This window comes from Gasterosteus aculeatus, chromosome 18, assembly GCF_964276395.1.
Source record: "Gasterosteus aculeatus chromosome 18, fGasAcu3.hap1.1, whole genome shotgun sequence".
In the NCBI taxonomy this organism is placed as follows: Eukaryota; Metazoa; Chordata; class Actinopteri; order Perciformes; family Gasterosteidae; genus Gasterosteus; species Gasterosteus aculeatus.
The window spans coordinates 6208809-6226428 of NC_135706.1; the positions used below are offsets into that span (position 1 = coordinate 6208809).

The 17620-nt window shown below is 42.0% G+C and overlaps 1 protein-coding gene across 1 annotated transcript; it reads right to left on the reverse strand.

The window, feature by feature from the left end:
- Positions 1 to 256: 256 nt before the first annotated feature.
- LOC120807735 (dihydropyrimidinase-related protein 5) lies at positions 257 to 16845 on the reverse strand. Its single transcript, XM_040160051.2, has 15 exons — positions 16718 to 16845; positions 11067 to 11181; positions 9970 to 10119; positions 6195 to 6353; positions 5311 to 5490; positions 5003 to 5071; positions 4603 to 4647; positions 4448 to 4523; positions 4196 to 4352; positions 3939 to 4080; positions 3491 to 3633; positions 3198 to 3405; positions 2207 to 2384; positions 2037 to 2118; positions 257 to 541 (listed from the first exon to the last, which is right to left on the reverse strand). The coding sequence occupies exons 1-15, from the start codon at positions 16732 to 16734 to the stop codon at positions 538 to 540; spliced, it is 1725 nt and encodes a 574-aa protein (XP_040015985.1). The 5' UTR covers positions 16735 to 16845; the 3' UTR covers positions 257 to 537.
- Between the last annotated feature and the right edge of the window lie 775 nt (positions 16846 to 17620).

A 17620-nucleotide genomic window follows, 5' to 3' on the forward strand; every position in this document is an offset into this window, starting at 1 on the left:
ATGTTTGTGAAGTGTATTTGTGAACACTTAATCAGAAACTGAACACAGATACACCTTTCTGTGTTTTTTCCCCATTGCTTTTCATTTAGAATATTTTAATTTATAACCTGTCTTTTTCTTCATGGGTTTCAGCTGCACTGTCACCTTCAGTTTGTAAATTCTTTCATGATTTTGTATTTTTACACTATACAAATGTGACCAAACCTCATTTCGAGGCATTTTAGAAATAAAAAGGTGACAAACAGGAACAAAGAGGTAATTCCTTTCACTTTATTCTTTTTTTGTTATTTGTGTGGTAAGAAATAAGCAGCCACTTACAGATTCAACAAGTTCACTGTCCAACACGACAAGAATCAACAAACAGCCACCAATCACTGAGCTTTAAAAGCACCAAATCCATCCAACAATAAAATAACGTTGTCGTAGGTAATAAGTTACAAAAAACAGCACCAGTTGTTGTAAGCTTGTGGAGAGATTTCACTCCTCTGTCTCCACGTGGTGCTCGTCATGGTGACTCGTATTGGCACATTTATTCTTTCAGCTAAAAAACAAAACAAACAAGCATCCTAAATATATAGTTCACAGACAAAAAGACGGGATCATGTATAAATATAATACTGATAGCAGGAATGACACATCAGGAGGTGAGAGGCTCAGCGGTTTTCTTCAGACTGTGCAGCTCAATCTTCCTGCTCTGTGGAGACTAACTGCCCTTGTAACAATCGATCCCTTCTTATTTCCTTATTAACAGGATGTTTACTTTCAAATACAACCCATAAGGTGCTACTATAAGTCAACAACAGCAGTTACAGTGAACCAATATAGTCGTATTAATTGGAATCAATCTATCTAATGCGTCTATCAACCCGTTTATCTATTAATCACTTGCACATTTTGATGAATGAGGCCTTGGTGTTTTCAGCAGCCCTTGTTTTCACTGAGAAAGTGATCACTACAGCGAATGAGAAGGCACCGCATTCAACTTTAGTGATCTATATTACATCGAGCTGCACTTGCATGTTCTGTATTATCAGCAGCAAAGGAATTGAATTTTCCTCATTGAAGTCACGTACTCTTCATCCTTCCCTGTAAGAGACATTTCTTCAGTCCTGTCGCACTTTGCAAGGTCTATAGATAAAATGTTTCCATGACAGATGTGACCACATTCTGTGGGATCAGTAGAGGGAGCAGTCATAATCACAGCCCACAGGTCGTCTACTTCTGTAACTGAGTCCAGAGACCCTGCTACAATGCAGGTGAGGCAGGATATTTTTGTGCAATGGGAGTGTTGTTTCAGTTAGAGGCAGTGAAAATAGAATGACGGAAAGATTCAGGTCTGATTCTATTTTGAGTAGCGTGTAGCCGTAAAATCACACAGTGTTCTGAAGCAGTTGGATTTCATCACCACACAGCGCAGTTCTCCCATTGGAAACAAAAACACTGTTAGAGGAACCCACGGTGCAGCAGGAAGCCGGCACAGTGGGTGTTAAATCACAAACATAATCCACACACGTCTCCATATGAGTCTAATTCTATACTGTCTACGGTGCAACGTATGCATGTGTGTGTGTGAGTGAGTGACAGAGGTATAATAGATATTTCAGTTCTACTATTTTTAAATTATTCAGTCGACATCACTTCAGTTCAAACCACAAAAACTGTACTGGTTTTAATCTTTCACAGTTTGTTTAATTTGCGTTTTTTTTCGTGGGATACGAGCAGGGTGGTAATGAGCAGACTTGGTCAATGTTAGTATGATCAGCTTGAATTTGGCAAACCATTTTAAATTCATAGATAGCCCTCATGTGTAATTGTTTAGTCACTCCAATTAAGACACAAATTAGATCCGTGAAAGTCACTTTGGTTAATCACTGATCATCCGTTATGTCTTCACCAATCACAGAAGCAAGCTTCAATTTATATCCAACTTTTAACTGTAATCCTGTGATTGAGAAATCAGTGCAGTTTTCCTGGTCGGGTAGAATAATACAAAACAAGGAGACTCGGACAGGTGTAGCTCCGGCAGCAGTGATTACCAGATACCACTGGAGCGACCGCCGGGAGGGGCCAGGATCCGGGCCGAGGACCTCTTCGGGACGTGGTCATCGACCTGAGTTCCTGAGAGAGAAACAGACATTTATGAATCAACAACAACTACATTCATTTTCACTCAACAACCAACGTCATCAGCTCCATTCCAGCCGACCTGAGAGGCTGAACGAGGACTCGTGGAGGTCTCGGACTCCCTGGTGCACGCGAGGACAGCCCTTGTTGGTCGTCTCTCCGTCCATCGGGCCCAAACCGAGCTCCTTCTTCATGGTGTTCGCCACCTTGGCCACATCACCAGAGTAGGCATCCCTGTCAACCCCTTTGTAAGCCTGGGTCTGAAACAGAGAGGGAGCAGGGGAGAGGTCCAAAGTAAATACAGTACACACCAAATGCAGACGTAAAAACCAAAAGTTCAACTATAATTGAAATCTCCTCTTCATGGAGGAATGTGAACACACACTCTATCATCTGGTGTCATTGGCTAGCGAGCGCATAAAGTAATAGATAGAATACTAGCAAGGGTAGTCCTATTCATAACACTTTCATCATGTTGCAAAACTGACCACATCACAAAATGTTTACTGGACCTGACAGTTATCGTTCTCATCTTAATCATCCTCAAGAGAAGAATAAAGCTCAGAGTTTTTGCCTTTTACATATTTTGTCTGAAAAAATATCCGTATTTTTACGAATGTGTCGCATATCTGTTGTGAAATACCCATCGTTCACAGAGCACTCAGAAAATCAAATCTAAAAACAAGAAAACTACACCTTGTACTTCTGTACATTTTTTACTTCAAGATTATAACCAGTGCCAAATTACGCATAAATAAGAAGCCCTATACAAAAAAACATGAGTTGAGGCACATCTATACTTCTGGGATACATAAATAACTTCCAGAAAGCATAGTTTTTCTCATGTAGTTAGCAGTATAATCAGGGTCGTTAAAACAGAGCCGAGGGTTTTTGCCGACAGCAGCAGCAGCAGAAAAAAACGTGTCAGCGTCCCAATAGAGCAGGCGCGTTCAATCCTTTGAATACTCCATCAGGCCAGCTATAGAAACACTACAATGGGCGTGTCTGCAGTTGTTTGGCACATTTTGATTCAGTCTTTTTAAAAAGCTAGCACAGCGGGCCGTGTGACGCACCTTCTCCCTCTGCACCATCTTCTTGTAGAGGTAGTCGGGGAAGGTGCGCTGAGGGTAAAACTTCCCGGATCCCTCGGCGCACATGAACACGCCGTTCTCGCACACCAAGCGCCCCCGGCTGATGGTTACCAGGGGAACGCCGTGGCAACGCATCCCCTCGTACAGGTTGAAGTCTCCTCCCTGCGCCTGCGTGCTCACCGAGATGGTCCTGCGCCAGACAGAGCAGCGTCACCGAATAAATGAAACAGGAATAACGTGATCCCCGTAGTGATGCTGTGAATCTGGCCGCGTACCTTGCTGCGTCCGGGTCCCAGACCACCAGATCGGCGTCGGCCCCGGGGATGATGCGGCCTTTGCGCGGGTACAGGTTGTAGATCTTGGCAGCGTTAGCGCTGGTCACTGCCACGAAGCGATTCTCGTCCATTTTTCCTGTGACCTGAGGGCATTCATTCATCAAAAACATGCGAGGCCAAGGACAACTCAGATCTTTGTGAGCTTTGAATTTTTAATTAGCATCAAAGGATTCTTTCTTTCGGAATAGCATTTTGTTGTGCTTGGCTTGGTTCCTTGGTCAAAGCAATGCAAATGTGTGTACATTATTTCTTCGGCTTGTTATTAAATTAATGCAGTAACCACAAGCCAATGAAAACACAAATTTTCATTGGCTTAAAACACAAAAAACTAGCAGGTTTACAGCTTAAGTGTGTATATGTGTACATGTGTGCGTGTGTTTCTACGTACCACTCCCCTCTCCCAAATGACACTCATCCTGTCCTGGACTCCAGCCACTCCGTGAGGGATCTTTGTGAAGTCGTCTTTGCCCAAAGCCCTCTGCTTGATGCTAAATGGACGGTGCTCTGATGCCACAACACTCAGAGAGTCGCTGGAAACAAGATGAATGTTATTGGTCCAAATCATCACTAAGCATCGACCCTCCTACGTCTTTGATATCACTGCTGTATTTTAGGAGCACGTCCCACTTTGTACTGAGCACATACTTTCCCAGCAGGCCCATGAGGTAGCCTGGCGTGTTGGGGTCGAGGCGGAGAGGAGGGACGACAACGTGGGCGGCAGCATGAACCCAGTCCTGATGGTAATACTGCATCCCGTTCAGCACGGCGTGAGCCACCGTGGTCTCTGCGTGGACCACCTTACCTGCAGGGACAAACAAAGAACATCGGTTACAAGAAGACAATCTGCTTTACGTCGTTGCCACTGTCAGAATCTTTAATTCCTTTAATTCAAATTACCTTGCATCTTAGCGGCAGCGACCATGTCCCCTGCAGACATACTGGACACGTTCACAAGGTAGATCGGGCAGTGAGCCTGTCACAAGCAAATCCGTTGATTTAATCAGTGACGCTTGGACACATGCACATTCTAATGTCTGGTTTTGCGTGTTTACCCTGTTGGCGATGGTGACGGCTCTGTGAGTAGCCTCAGACTCCAGCTGTAGACAACAAGACAGAACGCTTTTAATAAGCTCTCAATAGAAATTCATTTTTCAGTTATTTTGCTGTCCAAAGAAAAACTAGAGTATGTGTGTGTATTCTGCATATTTCTCCTTAAGGGAATTAACATTTCACCGTAGAACATTTTGTGCATCTACATCCAGCCAGTTTAAACCCCTAAATCGAGCACCAGAACTCAATATCAAGCTTCAAATCTAACTTTCAAACACATATTTCATACCCTTGATAATGTGATATTATTGTTATTTAAGCATACCAAAAGGAAATAAAACATGGAATCCAAACAAGGTCATGTCTAAACGTGATAATGAATAATCTTTGATATTAATTTACCTCCTCTGGTCGACTTATTTCGATACCCTCCGGTCCACTGATGCCTAAATCCAGAGCCTCTTTAGCACCCTATTAACACACACGCAAACACTTCAGAAGCTCAATTCATCACGTAATTGTTTCTGCAACATTTCAAAACGCACACACAAGTGATGACAGAATCCAAATGTTGGCTCCTAAAATGTGAAAACTAGCTGTCCAGTATGTAAAGAATCCACAATGAATGACAGACACACAACAAGTATTTTTCCTGTGCTGGACATTCAAAGAAGAAACACAGGCATGTGTGGGGGTTGTGTGGTGTGCACCTCTGCCACCAGCTCTCCGTTCTCAGCGTGGACTCGAGCGACGGCCCCGATGTCTTTACAGGTCTGCAGCGTCTGGTAGAGCTCCGAGTCCCTGAGCATCATCGTATCTTTGTAGGCCATGAACATCTGGAAAGAGTTCACTCCGTGCTCCCTCACCAGGGTCTCCATCTCGCTACGCACCTGACCACAGGACAAAGGTCAGGGGTCAAAGGGAGAGGTTTGGTTTTTTGTTTTGTAAGTTGCAGCCAGAAAGAGATCCTATTGGATTCACATTAGTGAAAATCAGAAGCCCCAACACATTCACTCACTCATGGGGGGTGAACAGTGAAACGTATATTTACGTTGTATGTATATTTATTTAAGTGTGAGGTCTGTTAAAAACTGGCAGTTCATGAGGTTCAGTAACACATGATTGAATCATCACAACTAAATATATGCATTGGTTTTAGTCGACATTGCATCAGGGAATTTTGTGAACATTTTCTGACCTTCAATAGACAAATAATTGATCAGTTGAAGATTAGATTAGGTTACGGTGAATGATACAAACGGGGATGTTATTAACAACTAGATTTGCTTAAAGATGATAAATTTAGCATATGACCCAGCACATACATTAACGCCAAAGGCTGAATGAGGCATGTTGACTCATAGAATATGTCTAACGTGCCCACTGAGCATGTGTGCTGACCTACTTCATGTAAGGTTTAATCTGGGTCATTTCACCCATGAAGGAAAAATTGTTGTGCTGCATTAAGAGTCATTCAGAGAGAATACAAGTTTGAGGAGCGTAACAGGGAAAGAATGATTTCTGTCTGTAAAAGATAGAAGTGTTTCCACGCCACGGTATATCTCACATGTGGACCCCCCTCTCTGGGTCTTACCTTCGGCCCCCACCAAGTCACCCCGACATGCAGCGCGTAGTCGCAGCACGCCTTGGCGTCGGCCAGAGCTCGGCAGTTCTCGTAGGCGTCCAGGAGGGAGCAGTGCTGCTCAGGCAGGACCAGCGCCATGACCATGGTGGTACCACCCATCAGAGCCGCCTGGGTGAGGTGAGGAGGGTGAGGCAGGAAGGAGGGAGGCAGAGGAGGAAAGGAAGAGAACAATGATTCCACTGTAAAGGACACATAGTCACTGTGTGTCAGGGTGACAATGAGCAATGGTTCTTCCTCATGAACTGTTTTCTCATCATCACAAAGTCTGCTCGTTGCTAGCTCTGTAAATTGTTTCTAGTTTGTTATGCAGATGATGCACAGAGACTGATGTCTTTTTGTACTGGTCTGCAGCAGTGTCTCCCATCTGGAATAGAAATATGATCAAACACTCTGTTGAATGTAAAAAAAAATGTCCTTTTTCATCCAGTTTATATTTATCTGCACATACATCTGTTTACCTTAATTCTTAACTGTTAAGTCTGCATCTGCAAGTACTGTATAAAATGAGAGAGTTAGGAGAACCCAAGTCTACTTCTTTGAAAAGGAAACAACCTTAATTTTTCTAAATCTGATGCTTGTTTTTTCAGAACACGGCTGCATATTAGAGACAAAACTGAGGAAGTGAAGGGAGTAGTCTGCAGTGACTCGTCTCAGTTGGCTGAATGGTTAATGCACCTTTGTGTAGCCATGACAACAGCTACTGCTCAGCCATACCCGTCCCCAACCGTATCCTCTTCCCTAACCATTTAATATTCTGGTAAGACCTAACAGGGTTATTTCGCTGGGGAACGATGGGAAAAAAAGATTGGAGGTAGATTGGCGGGTATTAAATCCAGGTATCCAGGATAGTATTAAAATAGGGAATCAACAGACAGGCAAAATCATTGCTTTTGTGACGTCCGCCGTCCCTGCAGACTCTCAATTAATTCTCAGCATGAATGCCTATGTGTACGTATTAATAAGATGATCATGTAACACTGTCAGTGTGTGAGTGTTTGAAGGTGTGTGTGTGTGTGTGTGTGTATGTGTGTAACGTCAGGAAGGGAAAGAGGCAGAAATAAGGGGACGTGGACACATGTGGCGAGTATGGGATTTCTAGTGCCTGTCGGCCAGTCTTGATTAAAATGTACTGCCATTACACTGGTCGTAAAAGAGGGATATTGAAAGGAGAAAAAGAAAGCGAGAGAGTGTAAGTAAAGAGCTAACCCACCCACTGATGTCATGCCTGTAAAGGGAGACACTGTGATCCATTAAACCGGCTAACTAAGAAGCCTCTAATGCATTTATGAACAAATGCCATTTTAAATTCATCTCATAGTTTTTTAGCTGTACTTAGATGGGGTGCTTACATTTACTTAACTTGCACTACAATGATGGTAAGAATTCAATGAATAAGCTTCAAGTGAACATGGGGGTGTGTTTGTCAGTGAGTGTAGTATAGAGAACAAGTTCTGACGTTAAAACAAATCCTGTTACATTTTCTGATTTGCATTTTTATTTTATACATTTTTTAAAAATGATTATGTTCAAGGAGCAACTGTACTTTTTTGTACTAGTATTTTTGCAATGTGAATTTGCAAGTCTGTTTTAGAATAAAGAGTTGGAAATTAAAACTTTTTAATGCTGTTTTTTTATCCGATTCATAGATTAATCGAAGAAATAAGCGGCCGATTAATCAATTCTCAGAATAATCGTTAGTTGCATCCCCACCTGGAAGGAAAGTGACAATCGGCCTGGATCAGCATCTGTCTGACACTTTACAGCTTTACACCTTTCATCCTCCTCCTCCTCCTCATCCTCATCCCCCTTTTCTTCTGCCTCTCCCCTCTCTCTGTGGGGACTTTACAATGATATCTGCAGTGCACGCTGGGAGAATACAGAGCTGCTGTGCTATTTTAGCTGAATATTTCTCCTTTAGTCAATTTGAAATTGTAATTGAACTATTACCACCGTGGCTATAATCACACGGACGTTTCAGGTTTCAGTTTAAATGGCTTAAATGGTCTTAATGAAGTTGCAAAGGCCTTTTCAACGAAGAAGGAAGAAAAGCATAGTTTTGGGGTTCATCACAGTTACACATGAGACGTTGCCTCAGCAACACAATCCCAACAGAGAGCCCACAATAATGCACACGCACACACACCGCATATTTGCTCTGTCTGATTTCCGCCCTCAGAGCAGTGGGGGGTGGGGAGGTAGTTTCCATGGCAGCAGGGTCAGTGGATAGGGGTTGGGCGATTGGAGGGGTCGGCAAATCCATCCCCCCAAATTCCTCTCACCCGACTTCAGTTGGCATTCCATTAGACTCAGAGCTCAATTCAGCAAGACGCTGCAAACAACGCAGCGGCTATTGTTCCCCACTAAATCTAGTCTCGCTGATGTCAATCCCACCGCAGTGTTTGAACAAAATGGTCCACAATTTTCAGTTACAAGAGAATGAAAAAAAATGGGAAAAATCCGCCCTTCATTTGGAAAGTCAAAAACGCCTTTGGTTCACAACTTGCCAATGCGCATTGCATATGCATTTATTTATCGACCGATTTATTTATTTATTATTTAATTTGTAATATGAATTTAGGCTGTAACTGTCAGCTGCTCTCTGTGTGGAGGGAATATTTAGATTTAAAAAGTACAGATAAGCCTCTGTACTCACGTCGTATAATAGGGACTTATACAGACTACATATGTAACTTTGAAGTGTTGCAATGAACTTAGGTATGTATTTCAGTAAAGTATGTAAAAGATAAATATACACAGAACATTTGTTATATTGTGTAATATTGGCTCATAACACAGTATGAGCAAATGCAGATTTTCCTCAGAGAATCACATTTTATTTGTGGTTTACATTTTGGACATTTGGTAAAAAAAAGAAGAGAAACAGCATCCGTTTTCCCCAGAAACAAAATATCCATGTGTCTGATTTCGTATAATCTGGAGGTACAATTTGAGTGAAATAATATCTTTGGCCCCATGAAAACCATCTCAATATACGATTACAATTATATTTCAAATATGTTCTGTCGCACTATGCAAACCCTTTTATACTCTCAAATAAAGTTAGCACATACATCTTCTGATTAATGCAACACTCCTTCTGTCCCTCTGATGAGTTGTTGGAAGTTAAGATAACCACATTAGTAGAAGCGCACTGACTTTTTTAGAACAACTCTTCCAAACGGAGTTATGTGTCGGATCTTTGCTCCAAGGTTACATTTTGTACAGCAACTTGCACACCCAACTCCCAGAAAAAAACACAGCAAACACAGCCCTCCTCTTCCTCCAACAGAGAACGCTGCCGACATCGATTCCCCTCCCCTCCATCTCTCCTAATTATTTAATCATTCTCTCTGCTCTGAGTGGAGAAACATGCATCCCCATGAAATGAACTAATAAATCCCGTATGAAGACTGAACAGCTGTGCGTGTAAAAAGGGACGTCTTGCATTCAACCAGAAACTTGTGACAGCTGCCTGGGTTTGATTCCTATAGGATCAGAACGAGAACACATGCTGTAATTTGTCTAGATGACCAGAGAGAGTAGACCAGAGAAGACCATTAGACCAGAGAGAGAGACACAGAGAGAAAGTATGTATCTGTGACAGCTGCCTCCGGTTTCTAAATGTGATCACAGGCATGCCGAAGAGCCTTGTCACAACACAGTCCTGTGAGTGTGTGTGTGTGTGTGTGTGTGTGTGTGTGTGTGTGTGTGTTTGTCTGTGTACCTTGGTCCCGCTGTAGAAGTCATCCTGAATGCTGGCGTTCATGAAAGTTTGCTGCAGATGCACGCTGGTGTCTATTCCGCCCGGCAACACAAGCTTTCCAGAGGCGTCAATCACCTTCGCCCCACCTGGGATCATCAGCTCCTTTCCAACCTACCGCGGAAGACACAACAATGCAATCTATATATCTATATATATATATATATATACTTATTAGCATGTCGGGCCGACCATTGGTTCTGTGGTTCAGACAGGTTTCACTCAGCACGACACTCCACAGACAAAATTAGATTTGGTCCAGATACCTTAACAACTGTTTGATGGATTGCCATGAAACTTCCAAAAGACATCCACGCTGCTACGAGGATACATTATTTTGGTTTTGGCAAGCAACAGTTCCACTTATCATCTGAAATATAGAATGGATTGGCAAAAGGTTTGCGTGTCGAGCGGTATACTGTCTGCTTAACGTCAGCATGTTAGCATCAGCACACGGCTACAGACTCGAGTCTTGTATCAGGTGATCAAACCATCTTTAATCGGCGTTTATTCAAATTCATCTTAAAGTCTTATTGCTATATTTTAATTGACTTTGTTTAAATGTTCACTGCTAAGTTGACTCACAATAATGCTGTAAAAGTGGATCGGTCGTTTTTACATTTTTATTTGGCCAATTAATTGTGGACACTTAAAAGCTCTATAAGACTCAGCAAAGTGTACTAACATCGTCAGTGGAGCGTTGTACTACAACCATAGATCAGCTTTCCAGGTTTCTGAGTCCAATGTATCCTCTTCGCATGGACCGATGCGCTTATTTCCATGACAACATTCTGTGAGCTAATTATAGCATTCAGTATCATCACGGTCAGCCATCAAATTAATGCTCCTCACGCTCCCTTATTGGGAAATGAGTCATAGTAACAGCTGAGGATAAACCGAAGAGATGGTGTGTGTGTGTGTGTGTGTGTGTGTGTGTGTGTGTGTGTGTGTGTGTGTGTGTGTGTGTGTGTGTGTGTGTGTGTGTGCATGAAAGAAAATAATCTGTTAAAATAAACAAAGGATTGACGTTGCTGTTGAAGTGTGGCCTGAAGGTGGGGTACCTGCTGAATGATTCCGTTTTCGATGTAGACGTCGGCTTCGTGGGTGAAGTCATCGTTGACCACCTTCCCCCCCTTGATGAGGATACGCATGGACCCCATGTTAGCAGCCACAGTCCTGCCAAAGGAACAAAACAACAACAACAACACATTTAGTTTGCTTGATGTAACTGTCTCAAAAGAGAAATCAATGAGAAAATTAGTTTGGCCTTGCACCTCTGTAGCAGAAGGCCGGCCAAAGCAGAGCCACTGACGTCAGTGTTCTGGATGTAAGAACAAGGTTTTCACACAACAAAAGGTGCAGCTGTTTGTTATTGTCGAGAATAATCCATGATTACATCAATCTTGTATTTTCTACTGAGTGAGTTTCTGACACACATTCTGTCATTTAGTCTCCAGAGACAGAAAACATCTTCCGAGCTCCTAAGTACGAAAGTATGAAAGAGTCGAGCAGAGAATCTATAATTTAAAAACCTATTACTGCTGGAATATAAAAGATTCTCTGCGCAGACGATGTAGAAGTAGAAGCTTCCTGAAATATATACAGTGCCTGATTACTGATTAGTAACCAACCTTATGTCTTACCAGCTTCCTGCACCCATTGAGATTAAAGCAAGACAGCTGGTTTTATGCTGTTTTGCAATAAAATGATGACAAGGATTTGAATGTCACTTTCATTTTTAGTTGGACAGGTTGAACTGGATGAACTGGATGAGTAAATATTATATTAAAAACAACATTTTGAGATGTAGCATGGATTAATCCTTTCTGTCAGTATTCAAACAAACATGTTTACTTGTCTGATGGGATACTGAATTGAATATTTTGAAAAAAACATTTTTTAGCAATTTTATTACATTTCATCTTAAACTAATAAGCAGATAAAGAAATTGTGAAATGAATTGCTGGTTGCATTAATACACAGATCCAGTGTGATTTATAATGGTCCTGGAGGGCTTTTGGTTCAAAACATGGATCTGATTCATCTAAAATCAGGCATTTCTACTTTACGTTGCAAAATAAGCACTTATCAAAAGAATGCCTGGTGGTATTTGTGATCTTGTCCCTTCCTTGACTAAAGATAATGATCACTCCAGGCAATGCTAATTTCAGATTGCGTTACTGTACGTAGCACTCACTTTATGAGCTCAAAAGGAATACATTTTACTTGCAAGGTTGACCTCAATTTGCTAGTTTGTGTGATCCTTATGAAAAAGTAGATACATGTATATATGCATATGCTGTATATGTCTTCCGGTGTAAACTGTGCATGAAAAGTGTATTTTAATAAGCATTGGTCCTTGCATGGTACTTTCTGCGTGAGGAACAAACATCCCTGTGTGTGCATGTGTGTATTCTGCATGGGTGACTGTATGCAATGTGTCTGATGGCCGCGCACAATGGCCTCCCAGTCACACGCAATCAAACTCAAAGAGATGGAGGAGAATAGAGGGAGCAATAAGAAGAGGGAGAGGGAGAGGAGGCGAGAATAGAATAATGAGGGGACACATTTTACCCCAGCTAAATAGAATGGGTCCAAGGAGGAGGAGAATTAGGAAATTCTCCTTTAATGAGTTTCGTTGCTTCATTCAGTAATGAAAACACACCAAAATCTCCCCTGTATAGCTGATACATCTTTTTGAATATTGAATAGGAGAACATATTCACACTATCTGACTTTGTCCATAACTCTACTCTACTACTCGTTTCTCTGGTCGGAGGACTGAAGAGATTTGAACTACTAAGGGAAAGCAAGAGGAATGAGGGTCCACTGACAGAGGAGCAGAAGTGGATGAATGTGGAGAAGGGTGATGAGGGTGGGGGTGCAGTATGGAAACCGGTGCCCTAAAGGCCTGGCAGCAGAATAAAAGATTGGTTTCCCAGGAGATGGGAACTGCAGTGCTTTCAGCAGAGAAGCTGAGACGCACACGCACACACACACACACAAACACACACACACACACACACATGGCGCATACGTAAACACCCCGAACTACCCCGATACATTTTCTCAATCTACAATTAGTCGTTGGAAAAAACAACTGGTGTATTTTCAGGTTATGGTTTGTACAGAAAAGAAACACCAGCTACCAACTCACTGCAAATCCAAAAGGAAATGACACCGTACTGGTGTCAATGATACTTAAATCTTACTGGAATCTTACTGGGGTCATACATCATCATCCAGCCGCTTGAAGGAAGGGAGAATGGCAATCAGATCCGTCCCTCCATGAGTTTTTTTGTGGGAGTTAGAAACTCAAAGGTTTGAGAGAAGACGTGGGGCAAACAGGAAGTGATGCGCCATGGCGTTGCCTTAGATCACTATGTTGAAGTGTTAGAACTTCATCAGTGCAGATCTTAATGGTGTGTGTGTGTGTGAGAGAGAGAGAGTGTGAGTCTGTGTCATAGCAGGTTCAACAACCAGAGAGAGAGATACAAACACACACACACACACACACACACACACACACACACACACACACACACAAATGACAAATGACAAACGGTGACACACCGGGCAACATTTCTCACTCACCCTGTGATCAGCTGCTTCAGCACTAAACCCCCCCCCCCGGACCCTCCACATTTTAATGTGGGGGAATTAATAATCAATGACGGGCAGCAGGCAAATTTAGTCTAGACTCCCCAAAGTCACATGGTCACAATGTTGCACCTGTTTTAGTAAGTAAGGTATCAACTGCCTCTGCGTCATGAACAATATAGTAAGGAAATGATTGTAATGCTTAGAATCAAACTATTTATGCAGTGTCACTGATAAGATAATACCTAGGCTAGGAAATGTCTACCACGGCATATTAACATTAAAATATAATATATGTGCAATCATTTGGTGTTGCTTACCATTAATAATTAAAGCTCGAAAGGTGTCTTCTGATATATTCATTGACATTTTGAGCTGTAATTGAAATGTTTCTTAAAAGTATTTAAAAATATTTTTCTCATACATCCTGCAAAGAGTAATTTCCATTACAGTTCAATTAAGAAGCATCTACACTATCTACACTAACGATCTACACTAATCGAAAAAAACATTAAAAAGGCAGATCTGCAGTAACGAAACTAAACCGAAACAAGCAGCATCACGATGAAAACCTCCATCTGGTGATGAAGAGAACTAAAGTCTATTTTGGGAAAAGCCTGAATGTTTAGAAATTACATGTGACATCTTAGGTGGTGACATCTTCAGATGTGCAGGCTGTGTGTGTGTGTGTGTGTTGATGCGTGTTGTAAGTGAGAAGAAAGGAGTAGACAGCTGCTGACTCCTGCTTGATCGCCACAGGGAGGGTCGGTAGACGCGGTGCGTGTCTGTGTGTGTGTGTGTGAGAGAGAAGAGTAGAGCTATTAAAGGAATCCAGCGCAAACGTGCATCAGACAAATCATACTTTAAAACCATTGTTGTGTAAGAATAGACATCAAAGACCCCCCCACAGGATGATGTTTAAGGAGTTGTGGGTGCTACTGGAGGTTCATGGACGAATGAGCCATTAGTGAATTACACACAGATAAACAGACAATAATGACATCGGTCGCTCAACTAACTAGGCCAACACTCGGAGGATTAGGACCGTCTCTCTCTCTGCATGCACTCTTTTATATGCTGTAGTTTCATTTAATACTCATATTGAACCACAGGCAGGTCTATCAACTATTTATTAATCCCTCTCTTCCTCTTCCTATCCGTCACCCTCCTCTGTCTCGGGCCAGTTGAAGAAGTGATCGAGGTAGAACCTCTGCCTGACCTTTGACCTTTCTTCCTGTGCCGCAAAAAAGCCGAATATCAACTTTGAAGCAAACACATACTTTTTGTCGTTATGCACATTTGTGTTCCTCGAGGATGACTGCTTTTCATCAAGATACTTTTGCTTTACCTGTATTTTTACCTGTATTTCAATGTTCTGCTAATGTTTACTTCTACTCCACAATATTTAAGAAGGATGTATCATACTTTTGAATCCACTAGATACAATTAGTTATTTCTTGGTACTTTTAACATAAACAATACATGTTATATGCCTACATGATATGACAAAGTAATATACCGCTTACGTAAATTTGTTAGTTATAACACTTAATAATCAAATATTTCATGATACTATAACATCTAGAAAGGAGCCATTCTGTATCATGAGTATTTATTTTGATACCGTGAGAACTTTTTGTTGATTTGATGATTGATTGTTCATTTTAAATTAAGGAATTTCACTTGTAATGTGAGTATTTTTAGACTTTAGAATATAATATTTCTATTTATACTTAAATCTACTACAAGGAACTTCCATTTCATGTGTTTTTTGGTGGTCCCTGCAGATGATAGAGGATGGTGGGTGGGGTCAGTACGGCCCCCCGGTGAGGACCAGAGGAGCCACGGCTGCCGGGCAGAGATCCCCTCCTCCTCCTCCTCCCGTCTGAATGCAGCAGCAGAGAACGCGGTTGCTGGGGGAGTCTCTGGTTAACCTGACCCGGAGGGGCCGATAGAATAGACAGCGCTGATGTTATTGTTTACTTATGGCATAAGGAGGTGTGAGTATTCATTTGAGACATTTATAGCCATTTATCTATCCATCATATACAGACACTATTCACGTCCACTTAGTCTAATTACCGACACTGAAGCGGCCAGAATAAACGTTCAGTCTCACTATGGGGAGAACACGCAGAACTCCACCTTCCTGGCTTCTTATCTTCTAAGATGAGAACATTTTTTTTGCTTTTTTGCGTCACAGTGCTGCAACATTGTGATGGGCATCTTCCCTGGATCCAGACCTTTGAATTCTACCCCCCCACTCCGCCACGTTCTGATTGTAACAAGTTAAATCAGGCAAGATGGGCGTCGATAGTCATTCTAACTCTAAAACGCACTACACTGCGTGGAGACAGGTTACGTCATCTAATCGGGACGCTGTCTAATATATTCTTTTCATTGTGCTGCATTGAGGCCCCCTGGAGCCCTTTAAAGCACACACGAGTGCCAATAAACCACAAAACAAGCGAGAAATGTATGTAGGTGTCGTATAAAGGAGGAATAGGTAAAATAGGAGATCAAATCACCTGATATATGTTCACACACACACACACACACACACACACACACACACACATCAGCAGAACCGTTTGTTTTCATAACGACTACACATCCTCTTCCTCCTCCTTCTCATCATCATCAGCACCACCGTGACTCCTTACTGCACTGATGGCACGCGCGCACACACGCGCGCGCACATTTCACCCATATTGTCCCCGAAAAACACAAGATGCCTGTTCACAACATACAACCAATCGTCACCATTGATTGGCTTTGTTCAGCATCGTGCCATTTAAAATAGTACTAACGTTAAGTAAAGAAAAGGCTCGCGTTGATTTATCCCCATTTAAATGCAGAGGATGACATACATCATTGGTTGACTTTATTGTTTAATAAAACACCCAAACTCTTGATATTAAGCTAGCGTTATGTAGGGTAATGTTAGGTAAAAATAACAGCTATTAACGTCAGACGAACCGTTAATCGGTGATTTCATCATTCATTTCAAAACGTTAAATATTATTTTTTTTCTCTATTATCAACCATCACTATATTTAGGCAAAATACTTCCTGATATGTCCATTTTTCACATAATTGTTCGTCTTCTTACCCTTTCTCCTCTCGCATTCACGGGTCTCCGAGCTAATCACCGCTGCTCAGCGCTGTCAGAGTGCGCGCGGACAGCTGGCACAGCGCGAGACGCAGATGCTTCGAGGCTAAACGTCAGGCAGCAGCCAATCAGAAGCCGGTCACAGCTGACCGACGGAGGAAACGAGCCAATCCGAGACGAGATGTGCGGTCTTCTCTCTTCGGGAGACAGGGGCGTGTCTCCTTCCGCCAGAGACTCATGCTGCCTTCAAGTGCTGTCGGGAAAATGCAGGTAATACCTAATTAATTATTCCAGTTGATTACGAATTGTGAATTGATTTGTTTTAGACTTGCACACAGTTTTGATTTTGGAACCTATGGTCGAGTAAATGCTATGAATATAAACTATAAATAATAATAATTAACACCTGCTAGACGAGCTTGTTAGTACATTGCTTTGACAAATATAAAACAATTATTTTAATTTACTGTAGCACTACCATACAAATTGTTTCTGCAGGTTTGTACCATTCTTTTACTTAAAGTAAGGTGTAGTCATGTACTTAAGTTTTGGATTGAATGTCAAGTGGTGTGGTGATTAGCACTGTCGCCTCACAGCAAGTAGGTGCCGGGTTTGACTCCACTCACGTGTTTGCAATCCTCCCACAGTCGTCACAAGACGTGCTCTGAGGGTTTGGTTAACTCAGCACTGCAATTGAATGGTGACCAATCCAGGGTGTTAGCAGGGATCGACTCTAGCCCCCCATATGAAGGATAAGCGGCGTTGAGGATGGATGGATGGAATTTTTTTAAATATATTGACACATATTGAAATTACAAATTAAGCTTTAAAGTTCCTGAAATTGGAGGAGTACATATGATTAAAAGCAGAGGTCTTCAACAGGGGGTCCGCGAAGGTACTGCA